The sequence below is a fragment of the Chiloscyllium plagiosum genome, unplaced genomic scaffold (assembly GCF_037043375.1).
Source record: "Chiloscyllium plagiosum isolate Xiang-an unplaced genomic scaffold, Cpla_swu_hap1 HiC_scaffold_9, whole genome shotgun sequence".
Taxonomy (NCBI): Eukaryota; Metazoa; Chordata; class Chondrichthyes; order Orectolobiformes; family Hemiscylliidae; genus Chiloscyllium; species Chiloscyllium plagiosum.
The window spans coordinates 17,636,284-17,656,985 of NW_028270147.1; the positions used below are offsets into that span (position 1 = coordinate 17,636,284).

Below are 20,702 nucleotides of genomic sequence, written 5' to 3' on the forward strand. Positions count from 1 at the left end.
TCCCCCTCCCACTCTGCCGAGGACATGGAGGTCCTGGGCCTCCTTCACCGCCGCTCTCTCACCACCAGACGCCTGGAGGAAGAATGCCTCATCTTCCGCCTCGGAACACTTCAACCCTATGGCATCAATGTGGACTTCAACAGTTTCCTCATTTCCCCTCCCCCCACCTTACCCCAGTTCCAAATTCCAGCTCAGCACCATCCTCATGACCTGTCCTCCCGGCCAATCTTCCTTCCCACCTATCCGCTCCATCCTCCTCTCTGACCTATCACCTCCATCCCTACGCCGATTCACCTATTGTACTCTTTGCTACCTTCTCCCCAGCCCCAGCCCCAGCACCCCCCCCATTTATCTCTCCACCCTGGAGGCTCCCTGCCTCCATTCCTGATGAAGGGCTTTTGCCCGAAATGTCGATTTTCCTGCTCCTCAGATGCTGTCTGAACTGTTGTTCTTTTCCAGCATCACTCTAATCTAGACTCTGGTTTCCAGCATCTGCAGTCCTCACGTTTGCCTCATAGCACCAGGAACCCGGGTTCGATTCCAGCCTCAGGCAACTGTGTGGAGTTTACACATTGTCTCTGTGCCTGTGTGGGCTTTCTCCCACATTCTGAAAGATTTGCAGGCCAGGTGAATTGGCCATGCGAAATTGCCTATAGTGTTAGTTGCATGATTGAGGGGGAAATGGATCTGGGTGGGTTACGTTTTGAAAGGTTGGTATGGACTTGTTGGGCCAAAGGGCCTGTTTGCACGCTGTAGGGAATCTAATCTATAACTTGAGATGTTTCATTATGTTAAAGATGCTCTATACATACAGGGGTCATTGTCGTTTATACTCTGCCAATCCTGTAAACCATTTCAGATTCGCACTTTGGCTTCAGTGCATGCTCAGATTAAAGATCAAATCCTGCAATGGCAGGAATTAGATTAGATTCCCTACAGTATGGAAACAGGCTCTTCGGCCCAACACTTCCACACTGACCCTCTGAAGAGTAACGACAACTAATGTACCTAACTCTATGGGCAATTTAACATGGCCAATTCACCTGACCTGCACATCCTTGCATTGTGTGAGGAAACTGGAGCACCCGGAGGGAACCCACACTGACACAGGGAGAACGTGTTAACTCCACACAGTCAGTCGCCCGAGGCCGGAATCGAACCCGGGTCCCTGGTGCTCTGAGGCAGCAGTGCTAACCACTGAGCCATTGTGCCGCCTCTAATTTTGAAAGCTTTATCACATTAAATGGAAATTCCATATTGGAATCTCTGTCTGTGCAGTAGGCACATTCATAAGCGAGGAATAACCATTTTTCAAACTGTAATAACTTCCTCCTGGTGTTTTGTTGTTGATTTAAAGCCATCATAGGCAGTTCCTGTCTTCAGATAAACAAGAACTCTTAATCTAGTTGCTCCAGTTCCTTTTTCTCCACGCATGATTTTTCAATTAACCACTACGAATTGGCAAACATTCCCTGATACTGGGATGGCGCGATGATTCCCATGGGAGACCTTTGCTTTATTAACAAGGCTTCACAAGGGCAAAGATTATTTTTCTTTACAAACAGTGAGAAAAACAGAGTCTGAATATGCACCCAAGGCAAGAGCCAGGAGAAAGGACTGGAACCTGTTGCCAAACTGGGATAACAATTAGAAATGATTGTTCCATAAGTTTTGACATCTATCAGTGTTTCCATGTATTGTTCTCAGTTTATACAGAAGATAGAACAATACAGCACAGGAACAGGCCCTTTAGCCCACCATGTCTGTGCAGACAATGATGCCATGCTAAAGTAACCCCACCTACCTGCACATGATCCATATCCCTCTATTCCCTGTCAGTTCACGTGTCTGTCTAAATGCTTCTACCACCTCCCCTGTCAGCGCATTCCAGGCACTGACCACCCTCTGTGTAAAAAGACTTTCCTCAGACATCTCCTTTCAACCTTGCACCTATGCCCCTAGTATTTGACATTTCCAACCTGGGGAAAAAGACTCTAACTATCCACCCTGTCCATGTCTCTCATAATTTTATATACTTTGTGGGCGGCACGGTGGCACAGTGGTTAGCACTGTTGCCTCACAGCGCCAGAGACCCGGGTTCAGTTCCCACCTCAGGCGACTGACTGTGTGGAATTTGCACGTTCTCCCCGTGTCTGCGTGGGTTTCCTCCCACAGTCCAAAGATGTGCAGGGTCAGGTGAATTGGCCATACTAAATTGCCCGTAGTGTTAGGTAAGGGATAAATGTAGGGGTATGGGTGGGTTCGCTTCGGCAGGTCGGTGTGGACTTGTTGGGCCGAAGGGCCTGTTTCCACACTGTAATGTAATCTGTAATCTGTAATCTTCTACCAGATCACCCCTCAGTCTCTAACTCTCTAGCAAAAATAATCTAAGTTGGTCCACCATCTCCTTATAGTTAATACATTCCAATCCAGGCAACATTCTGGTAAACTTCTCTACACCCTCTCCAAAGCCTCCACATCCTTCCTATAATGTGGCTACCAGAATTCCACACAATATTCCAAATGTGGTCTAAAACTAAAGTTTTATACTTTAAGCAACATGACTTGTCAACGTTTACACTCAATGCCCTCACTGATGAAGGCAGCATGCTTTATGCCTTATTTACCACTTTATCTCCTCGCGTTGCCCCTTCCAGGTAGCTATGGATTTACACCCCGAGGTCCCTCTGTATATTTATGCTCCTAAGGGAAAAGACCTTTACTATTCACCTTATCTATGCCCCTCAAGATTTTATAAACCTTTATAAGGTCACCCCACAACCTCCTAGGCTCAAGGGGAAAAAGTCCTAGTCTATCCAGCCTCTCCTTATAACCCAAACTCTCCAGTCCCGGTAACATACTTGTAACTCTTTCCTGAACCGTCTCCAATTTAATATTATCCTTCTTATATATGTATGACCTGTGATTATTAGTATATGAACCCTACCCCACCCTGTAAATCCATTCCACAAACTCAAAACCTGAAGATGCCATCCTCATCCATCTTGTAGACCCATCAAACATTCAGACAGCGCATTCCCAGTCTGTTACAGTAGACTGACATGTTAGCAACACAGTCACTGATGCATCAACCCGAGACTCTGTTTTATTTCGTTGACAAAACAAAATTTTAGAATAACTGTCATGCATACCTCATTAATGTCCTATCCTTCAATGTCACATCTGTGAGAATTAGTTACGTGAGTATAGCGAAAAGTATATTAGTCGCTATTTACAAATGATTTGTAGATGCTGGTGTTGCATTGGGGTGTACAAAGTTAAAAATCACACAACACCAGATTATAGTCCAACAGGCTTATTTGGAAGCACTAGCCTTCGGAGCACTGCTCCTTCATCAGATGATTGTGACAACCACCTGATGAAGGAGCAGCACTCCGAAAGCTAGTGCTTCCAAATAAGCCTGTTGGACTGTAGCCTGGTGTTGTGTGATTTTTAGCTATTTGCAAAGGTACCTAGGTACAGATTCTTAAGTACAAATTCTTGGGAAAAAAAAATAGAAAATTAAAGAAATAAAAAATCCAGCACTATAAACATTTGTGCCATCTGAGGTACAAAAGTACAAGATCATAGGAGCTGAAAATGTGTTGCTGGAAAAGCGCAGCAGGTCAGGCAGCATCCAAGGAACAGGAGAATCGACATTTCGGGCATAAGCCCGCATAAGCCCGAAACGTCGATTCTCCTGTTCCTTGGATGCTGCCTGACCTGCTGTGCTTTTCCAGCAACACATTTTCAGCTCTGATCTCCAGCATCTGCAGTCCTTAATTTCTCCTACAAGATCATAGGAGTAAGTTAGAAAAATTAAGGGGTTAAAAGTTCAGAATAACAATCTTTCCAACCCAGACCGGGCCAGGCCTCACCTCCTGACTACACAGGGCCTCATCTCCAGACTGCACCAGGCCTCATATCCTGACTGCATCAGGTCTCACCTCCTGACCACACAGGGCCTCACCTCTTGACCACACGGGGCCTCACCTTCAGACCACACAGGGCCTCACCTCCTGACTGCACCAGGCCTCACTTCCTGACCACACAGGGCCTCACCTCTAGACCACACAGGGCCTCACCTCCTGACTGCACCAGGCCTCACCTCCTGACCATACAGAGCAACACCTCCTGACCATGCCGGGCCTCACCTCCAGACTGCACCAGGCATCACCTCCTGACCAGACAGGCCTCACTTCCAGACAATACTGGGCCTCACCTCTTGACCACACCGGGCCTCACCTCCAGACTGCACCAGGCCTCACTTACAGACCATGCTGGGCCTCACCTCCAGACTGCGCCTAGCCTCATCTCCAGACCACGCTGGGCCTCACCTCCAGACAGTGCTCAGCCTCACCACCAGACAGTAATGTGCCTCACCTCCACTCAGTGCTGGGCCTCATTTTGAGACCGTGTTGGGCCTCACCTCCAGACTACGCTGGGCCTCACCTCCAAACCACGCTGGGCCTCACGTCCAGACCATGCTGGGCCTCACTTCCAGACTGTGTTGGGCCTCACCGCCAGATCGCGCTGGGCCTCTCTTCCAGATAGTGCTGGGCCTCACCTTAAGGTTGAGACTGGGAGTACCAGGACAATCTATTGGACAAATTATTGCCATTATTCTGTTACTGGTGATATCAATATTACATGACATTGAGGTGATATGCCGAGGAATCTATGCTCTGTGTATATCTGTATACAGTAAACGTTTACAGTTGGAAGCAATTGTCCTATGCCCGATGATTCATTTTTATCTTGGTACTCTTTTACAGCTGGAAACCTTACCTAATGGACTATTTCAATGCTTGAATCTGCGGACATTGCTTGTGGGAAAGAACAGCCTGACAACACTATCACCTCTCGTTGGTGGTCTAGAGAACCTTCTACATTTGGATCTTGTTGGCAACCAGTTTGAGTCCCTGCCAGCAGAATTGGGCCGATGTAATTTTAAACCAGGTGGATTTGTTGTGGAAGAGTCACTCTTTAATTCATTACCCATATCTGTAAGAGAACATTTGTTAAAAAATGATGTGGAGCAAGGGTAATCAGTTTGTAATGTCAAACATTGACCAGTGTTTGTAGCTGGTGGACATAATGGGAAGAAATATTCAACTAGGCTGTTGTCGATAAGGACCTTGGCTCATAGCCACATGTATTCTTCAGCACTAAAAACCAAAGGATATCAGCTATCAGACAGCTAACTGTATGGTATCCAAAACCACATATGTATTATAAATAAATGACTAATTTGGACTTGTGTGCGAATAAGACAATGCCTGAGAGGTAGATCGTAAATGGAAGAAAGGAAAGGAGTTGAATATTGATCAAGAAAGCAACAAATATTGTGATGTTGAATTAATTACCCTCATTATAAGCAAAATGAGTTTATTGATGGATGTTCTTTCTTTTCGCATTTACAATAGAAACAAATTTGCACATTGTATAGTTTGGGAATCTGTGGGTGGGGGATTATTTTCAGATTTGATGAATAAATATATAAAGTGTTAAATAAAAGGAAAATTGCACTTTAAGGGGTGGTTTCACATCCTGAATCTTGCTTCTTTTCAGATGATTGTTAGCATAACAAACGACCTTGAACACTTCTTCCACCGCCTCCACCTGCATGCCTACTTTTACAACCAAGACACCTGCTCTCCCACCGAGGACCCCTCCTCCCATCTTCAACACCCCCATCCAACTGGACACCCTGTGGTGGCCTGCTACCCGCCCTTGACCTCTTCATTTCAAACTGCCGCGGTGACATCAACCGCCTCAACCTGTTCACGTTCCCCCACCCACCCCAACCTCTCGGTCTCACAACGCACAGGCCTCCACTCCCTCTGCTCCAATCCCAACCTCACCATCAAATCAGCAGATAAAGAGGGTGCAGTGGTAGTTTGGCGCACTGACCTCTATACCGCTGAAGCCAGGCGCCAACTCGAAGACACCTCCTCCTACCATTCCTTCGGCCATGACCCCAACCCCATCACCAAACCATCATCTCCTCGACCATACACAACCTCATCACCTCAGGGGATCTCCCACCTACAGCTTCCAACCTCATAGTCCGGGAACCCCGCATCGCCCAATTCTACCTCCTTCCCAAGATCTACAAGCCTGACTACCATGGCCGACCTATTGTCTCAGCCTGCTCCTGCCCCACTGAACTCATCTCCACCTAGCTCGATACTGCCCTATCCCCTCTGGTCCAGGAACTCTCCACATACGTTCAAACACAACCCACGCCCTCCACCTCCTCCGTTTCTCTGGCCCCCAATGCCTCATTTTCACTGTGGACATCCAGTCCCTCTACACCTCCATCCGCCATGACCAGGGCCTACAAGCCCTCCATTTCTTCCTCTCCCGATGTCCCCACCACTACCCTTCCACTGACACTCTCATTCATTTGGCTAAACTGGTCCTCACCCTCAACAATTTCTCCTTCCAATTCTCCCACTTCCTCCAGCTGAAATGGGTAGCCATGGGCACATGCATGGGTCCCAGCTATGTCTGTCTCTTTGTCAGTTACATGAAACAATCCATCTTCCGCAGTTACACCAACACCATTCCCCACCTCTTCCTCCACGACATTGATGACTGCATTGGCGCCACCTTGTGCTCCCACGAGGAGGTCGAACAGTTCATCAACTTCACCAACATATTCCACCAGACCTTAAATTCACCTGGATCATCTCTGACACCTCTGTCCCCTTCCTAGACCTTTGCATATCCATCCACGTGGACCGACTCAACACTGACATTTTTTTACAAATCCACCAACTCCCACAGCTATCTGGACTACACATCCTCCCACCCTACCTCCTGCAAAAATGCCATCCCTTATTCCCAATTCCTCTGCCTCTGCTTCTGCCGCTTCTGCTCCCAGTTGGACCAGTTCCACCACAGAACACACCAGATGGCCTCCTTCTTTAAAGACCGCAAATTCCTTTCCCATGTGGTTGATGATACCCTCCACTGCAGCTCATCCATGTCTTGCGCCTCCACCCTCGAACCCCACCCTTCCAACTGCAACAAAGACAGAACCTGCCTGGTCCTTACCTTCCAGCCCACCAACCTCCACAAAGATTGCATCATCTGCTGACATTTCCACCACCTACAAACGGACTCCACCACCAGGGACATATTTACCTCTTCACCCCTATCTGCTTTCCGCAAAGACCATTCCCTTTCCAATTAACTGGTCAGGTCCACATCCCCTAACAAGCCACCCTCCCCTCCTGGCACATTCCCTATGCCAATGCAGGAATTGCAAAACCTGCGTCCACACCTCCCCCCTCACCTCCATCCAAGGCCCCAAAGGAGCCTTCCACATGCATCAAGGTTTCACCTGCACATTAACCAGTGTCATTTATTGTATCCGTTGCTCCGGAAATGGTCTCCTCTATATTGGGGAGACTGGATACCTTCTCACAGAGAGCTTTAGAGAACATCGCCGGGACACCCGCACCAATTAACCCCACCGCCCACTGGCCGAACATTTCAACTCCTCCTTCCACTCTGCTGATGACATGCAGGTCCTGGGCCTCCTCCATCACCACTCCCTTACCACCCGACACCTGGAGAAAGAATGCCTTATCTTCTGCCTCGGGACCCTTCGACCTCATAGCATCAATGTGGACTTCACCAGTTTCCTCATTTTCCTTCTCCCCACCTTACCCCAGTTCCAAACTTCCAGCTTAGCACCGCCCTCATGACCTGTCCCACTTGTCAATCTTCCTTCCCACCTATCCACTCTACCCTCCTCTCCGACCTATCACCTCTACCCCCACATCCATCCACCACTCAGCTACCTTCTCCCCACCCCCACTCCCTCCCATTTATCTCTCCACCCCCGAGGCTCCCAGCCTAATTCCTGATGAAGAGCTCCAGCCTGAAATGTCGATTTTCCTGCTCCTCGGATGCTGCCTGACCTGCTGTGCTTTTCCAGTCAAGTTTGCATAACAAAGCCTACTCATAGTATTTTACAAAGATCAGTCAGTATGTAAGGGTGACGGGAACAGTTAAACTATCTCTTTACTCCACAGTTTCGGTATTTACTTTTTGTTTAAAACTTGGAACATGCTCTGACATTGGAATGCATTGCTACTGCATTCTTTCAAGAATATATTTATACAAATGTGTACTAACTTTAATATTCTTCAAAATATTTCAGAAATATTTGTCCACTTTTGTTGCACTGGTTGAGGTAACAAAACTTTATGACTGTATATAGACTGATTGTTCAAGGTCACAAGAGTCACAGACATTTTCTACATTGCATTGTCCTGTTTCTTTCCCCCTTGTCTGCTCCTCCCTTCAAATAAAATGGTATTTCCTCTCACGACTTAGCCCAGTTCCTATTACCAGTGTAGATATTCCCTTCTGGAGTCCTTTGATGGGACATTCTATTGTCACAAGGGTGCAAGTCTCATGGACAGTTCAAATTCAAAGGGTATCAATTGATTGAGGTGCATTGGTCAAAGAGACATCAAGTAACATTGGTTGGAGAATGAAGCAGAATAAGTAGTTTCCACTTCCGATCAGAATCCCCAACGTCCCACCTTCAATCCATGGAATAGTCATTACAGACAGCTGTCCATCTTCCTTCCCAATGATCTGCTCCACCCTCCATCCATCAAAATTTCGCCTGCACTTCCACATGTTATTTACTGTATCACCTTCTAAGAAAAAGAACTGAAAATGATATCACAAACACAGGAAATGACATCACCAACCCAAGGAAACCTAAACACATAAATAGAAAGTGGGACATAAACTAATGCTTCACCAGAGGCTCACTGATGATATTACCTAGTATGGTGATGAAACGTCTGAAAAGGAATCTTCCAGCTCATCCAGCTCATTGAGCAAACCTACACTCATGGTGCTGATCATTGTGCAATCATTGGTCAACATTCCCACTTCTGATGAAAGGAATATCATTGATGAAACAACTGAAGATAGTTGGGCCGAGGACACTACCGTGAAGAATTCCTGAAGAGATGTTCAGAAGCTAAATGACTGAACTCCAACAGCCATAACCATCTTCCCATGTGCCAGAGATGACTCCAACCAGTAGAGTTTATCCCCTGATGCCCACTGATTCTAGTTTCACCAGGGCTCTTTTCCACACTCAGTTGAATACAGCCTTGATGTCAAGGGCTGTCATTCTCATCTTTCCTCTAGAGTTCAGCTCTTTTGTCCATGTTAGAACCAAGGCTGTAATGAGTTCAGGAGCTGAGTGGCCCCAGCAGAACCCAAACTGGGCGTCACTCAGTAGGTTATTGCTGAGCAGGTGCTGCTGGACAGTACTGTTGATGGCACCTTCCATCAAATAACCTAAGATTGAGAGTAAACTAATGGGAGGTGCTAGGTGCCTTACCTTATGTGATATTCATGGTGTAGATGAGAATATGAGGGGGATATTAAGTGAGTTTTTGATGTCACAAAAATTGTCTGAGTGGTTGACAGTGAGAAGGAGGGCGTTAGGTTATAGGAGCATATAAATAGATGATGCACTTTGGGAGAAGGAACAAGACAAAAGAGTGCTCAATGAATGGAAAGACATCGGGAAGCTAAGAGGAACAGAGGCATCTTTTGGTGCTTATCCAGTTTCCTAAAGGTGGCAGGATAGGTTAATTGGACAGTTAAGAAGGCAGACAGGTTGCTGGCCTTAATCAGTCATGGCATAGGTTATAAGAGCAGGGAGGTCATGTTGTAGGTGTACAAAACTTTGGTTAGGCCACACAGTGGTACAGTGTGCAGTTCTGGTCACCGCCCTACAGGGAGAATGTGATTGCATTGGAGGGCTGCAAAATGCTGCCTGGAATGGAACTTTTCATAAGACCATAAGACCATAAGGCATAGAAGTGGAAGTATGGCCATACGGTCCATCTAGTCCACTCCACCATTTAATCATGACTGATAGGCATTTCAACTCCACTTACTCACACTCTCCCCTTATCCCTTAATTGCTTGCGAGATCAAGAATTTATCAATCTCTGCCTTGAAGAGATTTAACGTCCTGGCCTCCACTGCACTCTATGGCAATGAATTCCACAGGCCCACCACTCTCTGGCTGAAGAAATGTCTCCTCATTTCTGTTCTAAATTGACCCCCTCTAATTCTAAGGTATGCCCACAGGTCCTAGTCTCCCAGCCTAATAGAACATGGAACATTACAGCGCAGTACAGGCCCTTCGCCTATTGATGTTACGCTGACCTGTCATACCAATCTGAAGCCCATCTAACCGACACTATTCCATGTACGTCCATATGTTTGTCCAATAGCACTTAAATGTACTTTAAGTTGGCGAATCTACTACCGTTGCAGGCAAAGCATTCCATACCCTACTACTCTCTGAGTAAAGAAACTACCTCTGACATCTGTCCTATATCTATCACCCCTCAATTTAAAGCTATGCCCCCTCGTGCTCGCCATCACCATACTTGGAAAAAGGCTCTCCCTGTCCAACCTATCTAACCCTCTGATTATCTTATATGTCTGTATTAAGTCACCTCTCAACCTTCTTCTCTCCAACGAAAACAGCCTCAAGTCCCTCAACCTTTCCTCGTAAGACCTTCCCTCCATACCAGGCAAATCTCCTCTGCACCCTTTCCAAAGCTTCCACATACTTTTTATAATGCAGTGACCAGAACTGTACATTATACTCCAAGTGTGGCCACACCAGAGTTTTGTACAGCTGAGCATAACCTCATGGTTCCGGGACTCGATCCTTTTATTAATAACTGTATGTCGTCTTAACAACTCTGTCAGCCTAGGTAGCAACTTTCAAGGATCTGTGTACCTGGACACCGAGATCTCTCTGCTCATCTACACTACCAAGAGCCCTACCATTAGCCCAGTAGTTTGCATTCCGGTTACTCCGACCAAAGTGAATACCTCACACTTGTCTGCATTAAACTCCATTTGCCACCTCTCAGCCCAGCTCTGCAGGTTATCTAATGGAAACAAATTCCCAGAGTCCACTCTTTCTAAGCCATGCATTATCTTGTAAGTTTCTATTAGATCTCCCCTCAACCTTCTAAACTCTAATGTATACAATCCCAGGATCCTCAGCCGTTCATCGTATGTTTGGCCTACCATTCCAGGGATCATCCGTGTGAATCTCCGCTGGACACACTCCTTCCTGAGGTTTGGGCCCAAACTTGGACACAGTATTCTAAATGGGACCTAACTAGAGCTTTATAATGTTTCCAAAGCACATCACTGCTTTTATATTCCAACCCAAGCATTATATTTGCTTTCTTAACCATAGACTCAACCTGCAAGTCAACCTTTGGAGAATCCAGGACTAGCGCTCCCAGAACCCTCTGTACTATGGCTTTAGGAATTTTCTCTCTGTTTAGAAAATAGTTCATGCCTGTATTCTTTTTTCCAAAGTGCAAGACTTCACACTTCTTTACGTTGAATTTCAGCCTGATGATTTTTAGTTAGAAAGAGAGGCTGGAGAAGCTCGATTTATTTTCTTTGGAGCAGAGAAGGCTGAGTGGGGGACCTGATAGAGGTGTATAGTATTATGAGGGGCAGGGGAATCGACATTTCGGGCATAAGCCCTTCATCAGGAATCAAACATGTCTACGTAATTGATAACATACGTTATCATCATTTCCATATTTGCCAGCAATCATCCATTTTGTTACACATGCTGCAAACATTCTGATAAAGAAGCCAGTTCTGTACACTTAACATTTTTCTCTACTCTACTTACTGGTCTAGTCTTATGCTTGTACATTCTGTCCTTCCTATCACACCCTGATTTTCATTACGTAAATCATTAACCCGCCCTATTGCCTTCTAAAGTTTTCGTAACTCTCCAAAGCTCCCATAATGTGAATTCTCCCCCCACCAATAAGTTTAAAGTACTTTGTTACAGCATAAGTTATATGATTTGCCAGAACACTCGTCTCAGTGCAGTTCCAGTGACACTCATCCTCTCTTTCCCCTGCATGAAGAATGTTGATGAGTTTCACTCGACAGCTGGCTTTGACAGGAACTTCCATGGCATTTCTCTTGTGGAACTTCAGTATGTGGTGACTATGCCACCTCCACACTTTTGGATGAGAAGCATCAAGCCTTACTTATTGGACACATGACGAAGAATTGGTCTCAAACAAAACCTCAAAAAGCCCAAATCCTTGACTCAGGTCAAGTTCCAGTCTATTCTTTCATTAGGATCAACAAAGAAATCCAGTCAGAGGGACAACCACTCAGAGAAAAAGTCACTCCCATAACTATAATGAAAACATACAGTGAAGAGTCACTGGAAGTAAGGGATCTGAGGTTCAGGAGTGAGGGCCAGGAGCTAGGTTGTGCATGCAGAGTGGGCACTGGCTGCCCAGGGACAGGATGCCAAGCTCAGGGAGTGAAAGGTCAGGGGTTGGGTATTGAAAGTGGAGGGCCAATGTCCAGGGAAGGGAATTAGGAGTGAGCGGTCAAGGTCCAGGAGTGAGAGGTCAACGTCTAGAATTGGATAATTAGGAGTGAGGGGTCAAGGTCTAGAATTGGATGATTAGGAGTGAGGAATTGAGGTCCAGGAGTGAGGCGTCGAGATTTAGGATTGGATCATTAGGAATGAGGGATCGAGGTCCAGGAGTGAGGGATCGAGGTCTAGGATTGGATGATTAGGAGTGAGAGATCGAGCTCCAGGAGTGAAGGATCGAGGTCTAGGATTAGAGGATTAGGACCGAGGGATCGAGGTCCAGGAGTGAGGGGTCGAGGTCCAGGAGTGAAAGGTCAAGGTCTAGACTTGGATGATTAGGAGTGAGGGGTCAAGGTCTAGAATTGGATGATTAAGAGTGAGGAATTGAGGTCCAGGAGTGAGGGGTCGAGGTTTAGGATTGGATGATTAGGAATGAGGGATCGAGGTCCAGGAGTGAGGGGTCGAGATCTAGGATTGGATGATTAGGAGTGAGAGATCGAGCTCCAGGAGTGAAGGAATGAGGTCTAGGATTAGAGGATTAGGACCGAGGGATCGAGGTCCAGGAGTGAGGGGTTGAGGTCTAGGATTGGATGATTAGGAGTGAGAGATTGAGCTCCAGGAGTGAGGGTCTGAGGTCTAGAATTGGAGGATTAGGACTGAGGGATCGAGGTCCAGGAGTGAGGGGTCGAGATCTAGGATTGGATGATTAGGAGTGAGGGGTCAAGGTCAAGGAATGACGGTCAAAGTCTAGAATTGGATGATTAGGAGTGAGGGATTGAGGTCCAGGAATGAGGGGTCGAGGCCTAGGTTTGGAGGATTAGGAGTGAGAGATCGAGTTCCAGGAGTGAGGGATCGAGGTCTAGGATTGGAGGATTAGGAGTGAGAGATCGAGCTCCAGGAGTGAGGGGTTGAGGTCTAGGATTGGAGGATTAGGACCGAGGGATCGAGGTCCAGGAGTGAGGGGTTGAGGTCTAGGATTGGATGATTAGGAGTGAGAGATCGAGCTCCAAGAGTGAGGGGTTGAGGTCTAGGATTGTAGGATTAGGACTGAGGGATCGAGGTCCAGGAGTGAGGGGTCGAAGTCTAGGATTGGATAATTAGGAGTGAGGGGTCGAGGTCAAGGAATGACGGTCAAAGTCTAGAATTGGATGATTAGGAATGAGGGATTGAGGTCCAGCAGTGAGGGGTCAAGGTCTAGGTTTGGAGGATTAGGAGTGAGGGGTGGAGGTCTAGGTTTGGAGGATTAGGAATGAAGGGTTGAGCTCCAGGAATGAGTCCAAGATTCAAGAGTGGCACAAAGTCGAGGTACATAGGCAGGGAGCTGAGAGGAGAAGTGGGAAGTAATCAGTCTGCCCACTGGGATTGGGTTGGTGGTTGACTCATGGAAGCTGCAAAGGAGCTGGCAGGTGTCTGGAGGAGATGGGAGGCACAAAGCAGGTGAAGGGAAGATAATGAGACTGCAAGTCAATAGGGATGGGGTGGCTGCAAGGGGTGTAGGGGATTCTGTGTTGAAGATGCATTAGCCATGCCCCCACCAGTCTACAGAAAGTGTGCTTAGGATGATGTCTTTTTGTGTTTATAAAACAACTGTGCCAGCTATTGTGAAAGAAAGCTAACCTATAGCCATTGTGCCAATTTAAACATGATAGCATCAAGGATATTAATGCTGACCTTGTGTATTGTGTCTTTAAGTTTAATGGAGTTAAATATTGAGGATTTTGATGATTTTTTCTAATTCTGTTTCTGTGTATATCCAAATAAATAAAAGTAACATAAATATAGAAGGCAATGTTACATGTGACCGTATTGCATGGTATTTGTGACAATGGTCAAGTAGCCACTGAAAAGCAATCGGCAATCCTGAGAGTCAAGAGGCAGCTCTCAGCAGGATGCTGCTGCCTGCTTTGCTGTTTCTCACTCACTCTCTCAGAGCACTGTCTGGCCTGAAAAGGGCCAAAACATCATTTCTATCATCTGTCCCAAAACTCCTGGGTTCAATGCACGATTGAACTGTAATCTGTCAAGCTACCGATAATGTGATTAGCATAGCTTTTCTTATTGTGTGACTGCAAGCATTGTCAGAGATAGAAAACCAAATGGCAGTATGGATTTAATGACTGCAGGAGACTTATCTATCTTCCCACTTTCCAGAATTGCCAGCATCTCCTCCTTATGAACCTCAATCACATCCTGAGTCTGTATCTTAGTATTCTCCTCGATAACATTGTCTTTTTCTTGTGTGTATACTGATGAAAAATATTCATTTAGCGCCTCTCCTATCCCTTTGGACTCCATGCACAACTTCCCACAACTGTCCTTGACTGGCCGTAATCTTACTCTAGTCATTCTTTTATTCCTGATATACCTAAAGAAATCTTTAGGGTTTTCCTTGATCCTACCTGCCAAAAACTTCTCATGTCCCCTCCTGGCTATTTTTAGCTCTCTTTTTAGTTCATTCCTGGCTAACTTGGAACTCTCAAGCGCTCTAAGTGAGCCTTCATGTCTCATCTTTACATAAGCCTTCTTCCTCTTGACAAGACATTCAATTTCCTTAGTAAACCACAATTCCCTCCCTCGACAACTTCCTCCCTGCCTGACAGGTTAATACTTATCAAGACCACACAGTAGCTGTTTCTTGAACAAGCTCCACATTTCAATTATGCCTATCCCCTGCAGTTTCCTTCCCCATCCTATGCATCTAAATTTTGCCAAATCACAACACAACTGCCTTTCCCCCAGCTGTAACTCATGCCCTGCCGTATATACCTATCTCTCTCCACCACTAAAGTAAAAACGTAACTGAATTGTGGTCACTATCACCAAAGTGCTCACCTACCTCCAAATCCATTGTAGCCTTGCCTCTTGTTGCCCTATCTACATACTGTGTCAGGAAGCTCTCCTGCACACATTGGACAAAAACTGACCCATCTAAAGTACTTGAACTATAGTGTTTCCAATCAATATTTGGAAAGTTAAAGTCCCCCATAACAACTACCTTGTTACTTTCGCTCCTATACGAAATAATCTTTGCTATTCTTTCCTCTACATATCTGGAACTATTTGGAGGGCTATAGAAAACTCTCAACAGGGTGACCTCTCCTTTCCTGTTTCTAACCTCAACCCATGCTACCTCAGTAGACGGGTCCTCAAAAGTCCTTTCTGCCACCATAATACTCGACTAACAGTGCCACACCTTCCCCTCTTTTGCCACCTTCTTTGTTATTACTGAAACATCTAAACCCCAGAACCTGCAACAACCATTCCTTCTCTATCCATGTCTCCAAAATGGCCACAACAATGAAGCCCCCTGTTGCAAGTTCACCACCTTATTCCAGATGCTCTTGGCGTTGAAGTAGACACACTTCAAACCACCTTCCTGCTTGCTGGTACACTCCTGTGACCTTGAAACATTATTCATGACCTCACTACTCTCAACCTCCTGTACACTGGAGCTATAATTAAGGTTCCCATTCCCCTGCTAAATTAGTCTAAACCTCCCGAAGATCATTGGCAAATGTCTCCCCCAGGATATTGGTACCCCTTTGGGTTACATTGCAGCCTTAGCACGGATGTTGAAAATTTCCTTTCATAAAGTGAGCGTCTAGAAGAGAATTATTACTGGAATGCATAAATTGTAGCAGTGAAGGATCTATTACCCTGTGCTATCAAATAGTCTCAGTAATTCCACCTTTATACACATATGAGCATACTTGCAACAGTTTCAGGCAATCTGCTGAAAGATTCATGTTTTTCTTCATTCATGAAATGAAGTAGGAAATTTAAAAATACTTTGTCAATGGCACAACTGATTAAAGGCAAGTCCTGTTCTAAAGGAGAGTCATACTGAACTGTTTCTCTCTTCACAGATGCCATCAGACCTGCTGAGTCTCTCTAGTGCTCTCGGTTTTTCATATAACAGTGAAGTGCCTGTTCACTCAATCAAAATATAGAAGCATGCATGTGTAATATTTCTAAATGTTTACTGGAAAAAGTTTTATTTTAATTAATCAGTTTCCAAATTAAGATTTTTAAGAATGCCACCAAATTGCTAAGTGGGAAACAGTTATGGAGTTTCCAAAGTTATTTACCACATGAAATCAAAAGGATTAAATGGAACAGTTTATTTTGAGAATTAACTGACCTAATTTCCTATAAGTGGTCATGGGAGTACTTGACACAGTTAGAAGACACTGTTACTTGCATTTTAGCAAAATTCAAATATTTTAGTTTGCAGCGGCAGTATTGGACATTCATATTTGGACTTGCTTTGGTTATTTCATGACCGCTCCATCAACATACATTTGTAAGTTTATGCCATTTGGAATTGAAGTTATTCATGTGGGAATTGATTGCTTTTAGAAAATGTTTTCAATAGAATAACACTATAGCACTGTGAGTGGAGCTGGTCCATAACAATCAAAAAGACTGCTTTAAATTAGCTCTCCTATTACAAATGTTTTCTGTCAGTCACACCTACATTTTAAAAATATCACTCTCATTCCCAGTTTCAAAAGTAGATTTCTTGAACTCTTCATCCAGAGTGCCTGTGGAATTCTATGCCACAGAACAGAGTCAAGGCCAAATCATTAAATGTTTCCAAGAAAGACTCTTAGAGTCATTGAGCTCTACAGCACGGAAACAGATCCTTCAGTCCAACTTGTCCATGCCAACTAGATACCCTAAATTAATCCAGCCTGCATTTGGCCCATATCCCTCTAAACCCTTCCTATTCATGTACCCATCCAGATGGCTTTTAAATGCTGTAATTGTACCAGCCTCCATCACTTCCTCTGGCAACTCATTCTATACATGCACCAAGGAGCACAAGGTATGGAAGAGAAAGTGTGAACAGGGTACTGAGATGGATAATCAACCATGATCATATTTAATGGGAAAGCAGGCTTGAAGGGCCAAATGGCCAACTCCTGCTGTTTTTTCTAAATTTCTGCAAAGAGGTTCCTACCTCTTGCCCCGTTGCAGTTTTTAAACCTTTTCATGGTGTCCATCATATGCAATGCTCTCTCACCCTCTGAATTTTGCTTCATAGAATCTTTTTTTGTGTAAGTTGAAATGCATAACCTGCACTGTGTCCTGAAATTTTGTGGAACCTTTCGGTATAACTATGCTGCAAGGATGATGTTGGATTGTTTCTCCCTCCTATCAAAGCAGTTTCAGTGTAAATTTCAGTGTCAGGACACATACGTTACAACTGAGATGCATCAGCCAAAACCCTTCGCTTTGCTCAGAGCTCCACTCCTTGACCTGCAACACAAAGGTCTTGGGAATTTCCTAACTTCACTCCAGGGAAACCAGTTACAATACGCTTAAGCACCAGCTCGGGAAATGATGATGTAGTGGTATTATCACTGAGCTATTAATCCAGAGACCTAGATAACATCCTGGACACCCCAGTTTGAATCCTGTCACCATAGGTGGTGTAATTTGAATTCAATTAAACAATACATCTGGAATTAAGAGTCTAATGATGATCATGTAACTGTTGTTAATTGTTGGAAAAATCTATCTGGTTCACTAATGTCCTTTCTGGAAGGAAACTACCATTCTTACCTGGTCTGGCCTACGTGTGACTCGAGACCAACAGCAATGTGGTTGACTCTTAAACTGCCTTCTGGGAAATTAGAGATGGGAAATAATTGCTGGCCTAGCCAATGATGCCCTCATCCCATAAATGAATTTAAAAAACACGGATGTTTCTAGAGCCATGGATGTGTTTCAAGGACAGTACGTTCCCTTTTTGGTGCCAGGGTAAAGGACCTTCTGAAGTTGCAGAACATTATTCTGAGGGAGGGTGATCAGCAACTGATCCACCTTGCTACCAGTTACTTAGTGGAAAATGAGGATGAGGATCTGAAAGCAGTTTCAGGGAGCTAGGTAGGAGATTAAAAAGCAACTCCTTGATAGCAGGAGATCAGGATTACTCCCAGTCCCACACACCGTTGAGCATAGCAACAGGGGAATTGAGAGAATTGATGTGTGACTGGAAGACTGGAAAACTGGAGGCTGCCACATATTCTGAGGCATTGATCCTGGCAAAGGTGGGAACTGTGCAAGCCAAGTGGTTTACATCTGAACAGGATAAGGATAAATAATCTTGCAGGGAAATTTGTATGTGCTTTCGGGGACAGTATCAGGGGAGGTGGGAACTGGAAGGCAGTTCTGAGCAGGGAATGGGATATAGAAACTCAGAAACAAGTGACTCTGAAAGACAGATGGAGCAGATGTTAAAAAAAGAACAGAAATTTGGCAGCACTAAAAGGTGTCTATGTAAATTCAAACTCCAGGAGAATAGTGAATGAGACTGATGTGCTGAGGGGACAGATAGATAATTGGCAATGTAATACCATTGCTATAAAGTAAAATTAGCTTAAAGCAGAGCAAGGACAGTAGCTCAGCATTCCTGACTATAAAGATTTCAGGCAGGATAGAGAAAAGAATAAAAAAAGAAACAGATCAGGGATAGCTTTATTGGTGAAAGAATCAATCAAAGCTGTGAGGAAGGATGGTAAACTAATTGAAATATCAAATGAGGCCATATGGATTGAATACAGAAACAAAAAATGAACAGACACCCTGCTCAGACTACTGATCCCCAAATAGTGGGACAGAGTTATAGGGGCAACGTTCTGAGTGCAAAGTGAATAGTTGAGGATTTCAACTACCCAAAAGTCAACTAGGATCCAAATAGTGGAAATAGTACAGAGGATGTAAAATCCTTGATATGCATTCAAGAGAACTTTTTTTTAGGACTGGAACACTTGCTGACTTTTCATTATTTTTGTTTTTGTTCTTTATCAATTTTGGTTTGGAGCTATGAACTAGGAATTGTGACCTGAAAATAACTTGTGGACCTTGGGACAGCTTGTGAAAAAAGGAAATGAACAACAAGCTTTGGTTCATTTCTGAGGCCAAGCCTGGAGGCTAATTGTAGATTGAGTCTAGATCAAAAGGGTTCCTACTCGGGCAGAGTTTTATGTTTCAACAGATAGCAGAAGTTGACGAGGTCAGTTTCTGGGAATTGGTTCCAGCAAGTCTGGAAGAGCCCCAATGTTCAAGCAGATGGCTGATGATGAATGGTAATTGAAGGCGTTGGGTCTCTGAGGGTGGAACCAGAGTTGAATTGTGTTTGAACTGTGTTTTCTGAGGGAGGTGAACTTGACCGATGACAACATAGCATGAAGATTTGTAAGCTCTATACCTAACCTCACACTAGCTTTTGGAAGCCAGGAGAGTGGAAAGTTCAGTTAGAAGTATTACAGCCCTGACCTGATTGAACAGAGAAGGTGACTCTGATCAGCAGTTCCAGAAAAGGAGTCCACATTTGTTACTGTGAGACAACATATCATGAAAGCTACAGAAGTAATCTAGCCAGCTTTGTTATTATCTTTTATTTACTCCTGAAGTGTATTTGTTTGCCTGTCTTAAAAGATTGACGCTGAAAATGAATGTTTCAGGTTTAAAGCATAAACATTAATCAATTTACCTTATTGCTTACTTTTTTTCTGCTAAAGCTATTATCTATTGAATAAATTGTTAAGTCTTTTATTTTAGGTACAAAATCAGCATCTGAAATTATTTATTAGCAAAGTCAAAAGTCTGGTTAGGAGCCTATAGTAACTATTGGGAGTCTTCAATGGCTTAATTTTACAGTGTTGCAAATATGGAGGTAGAAAGGTTGTTTGTCTGCATGTCATAACATTAGGCAGCATGTAGCAAGTCTAAAATGAGAAGGCACAATTCTAGGTTTAGTCTTAGGAAACATAAAAAGTTGAAATAACAGTGGGTGACCATTTTGGCAATAGTGATCATAATAAAGTTAGCTCTAACATTATGGAAAGAGACAGAGGAAGAGCAGGAGTAAACGTTTTAAATTAGTAGAAAGCAAGCATTACAAAGCTAAGAAATGATCTGGCAAGAATTCAGCTACTTGAAGGATAGTCAGTCAAATTAGTAGGAGGCATTCAAAAACAAAAAATCTTAGGGCACAATGTAGACATGACTCCAAAAAGAAAAGGGTGCCACTCTTTATCCAGAATCATATTTGTGGTGGCACAGTGGCTCAATGGTTAGCACTGCTGCCTCACAGCACCCAGGACTGGGTTCGATTCCCACCCTCAGGCAACTGTTTGTGTGGAGTTTGCACATTCGCCCAGTGTCTGTGTGGGTTTCCTCCCACAATCCAAAAATGTGCAGGTCAGGTGAATTGGCCATGCAACTTTGCCCGTAGTGTTATGTGCAT

General features: G+C 44.6%; 1 protein-coding gene across 2 annotated transcripts in view; it reads left to right on the plus strand.

Moving 5' to 3' along the window:
• The window catches only part of LOC122554744 (volume-regulated anion channel subunit LRRC8A-like), a 28,209-nt gene extending 22,516 nt beyond the window's left edge, over positions 1-5,693 (plus strand). For both annotated transcript variants that reach the window (XM_087990432.1, XM_087990433.1), the window contains exon 3: positions 4,776-5,693. In XM_087990432.1, coding sequence (XP_087846558.1) covers positions 4,776-5,048 — 273 coding nt within the window. In that variant the 3' untranslated portion in view covers positions 5,049-5,693. The remainder of the gene's footprint in view (positions 1-4,775) is intronic.
• The last annotated feature ends 15,009 nt before the right edge of the window (positions 5,694-20,702 follow it).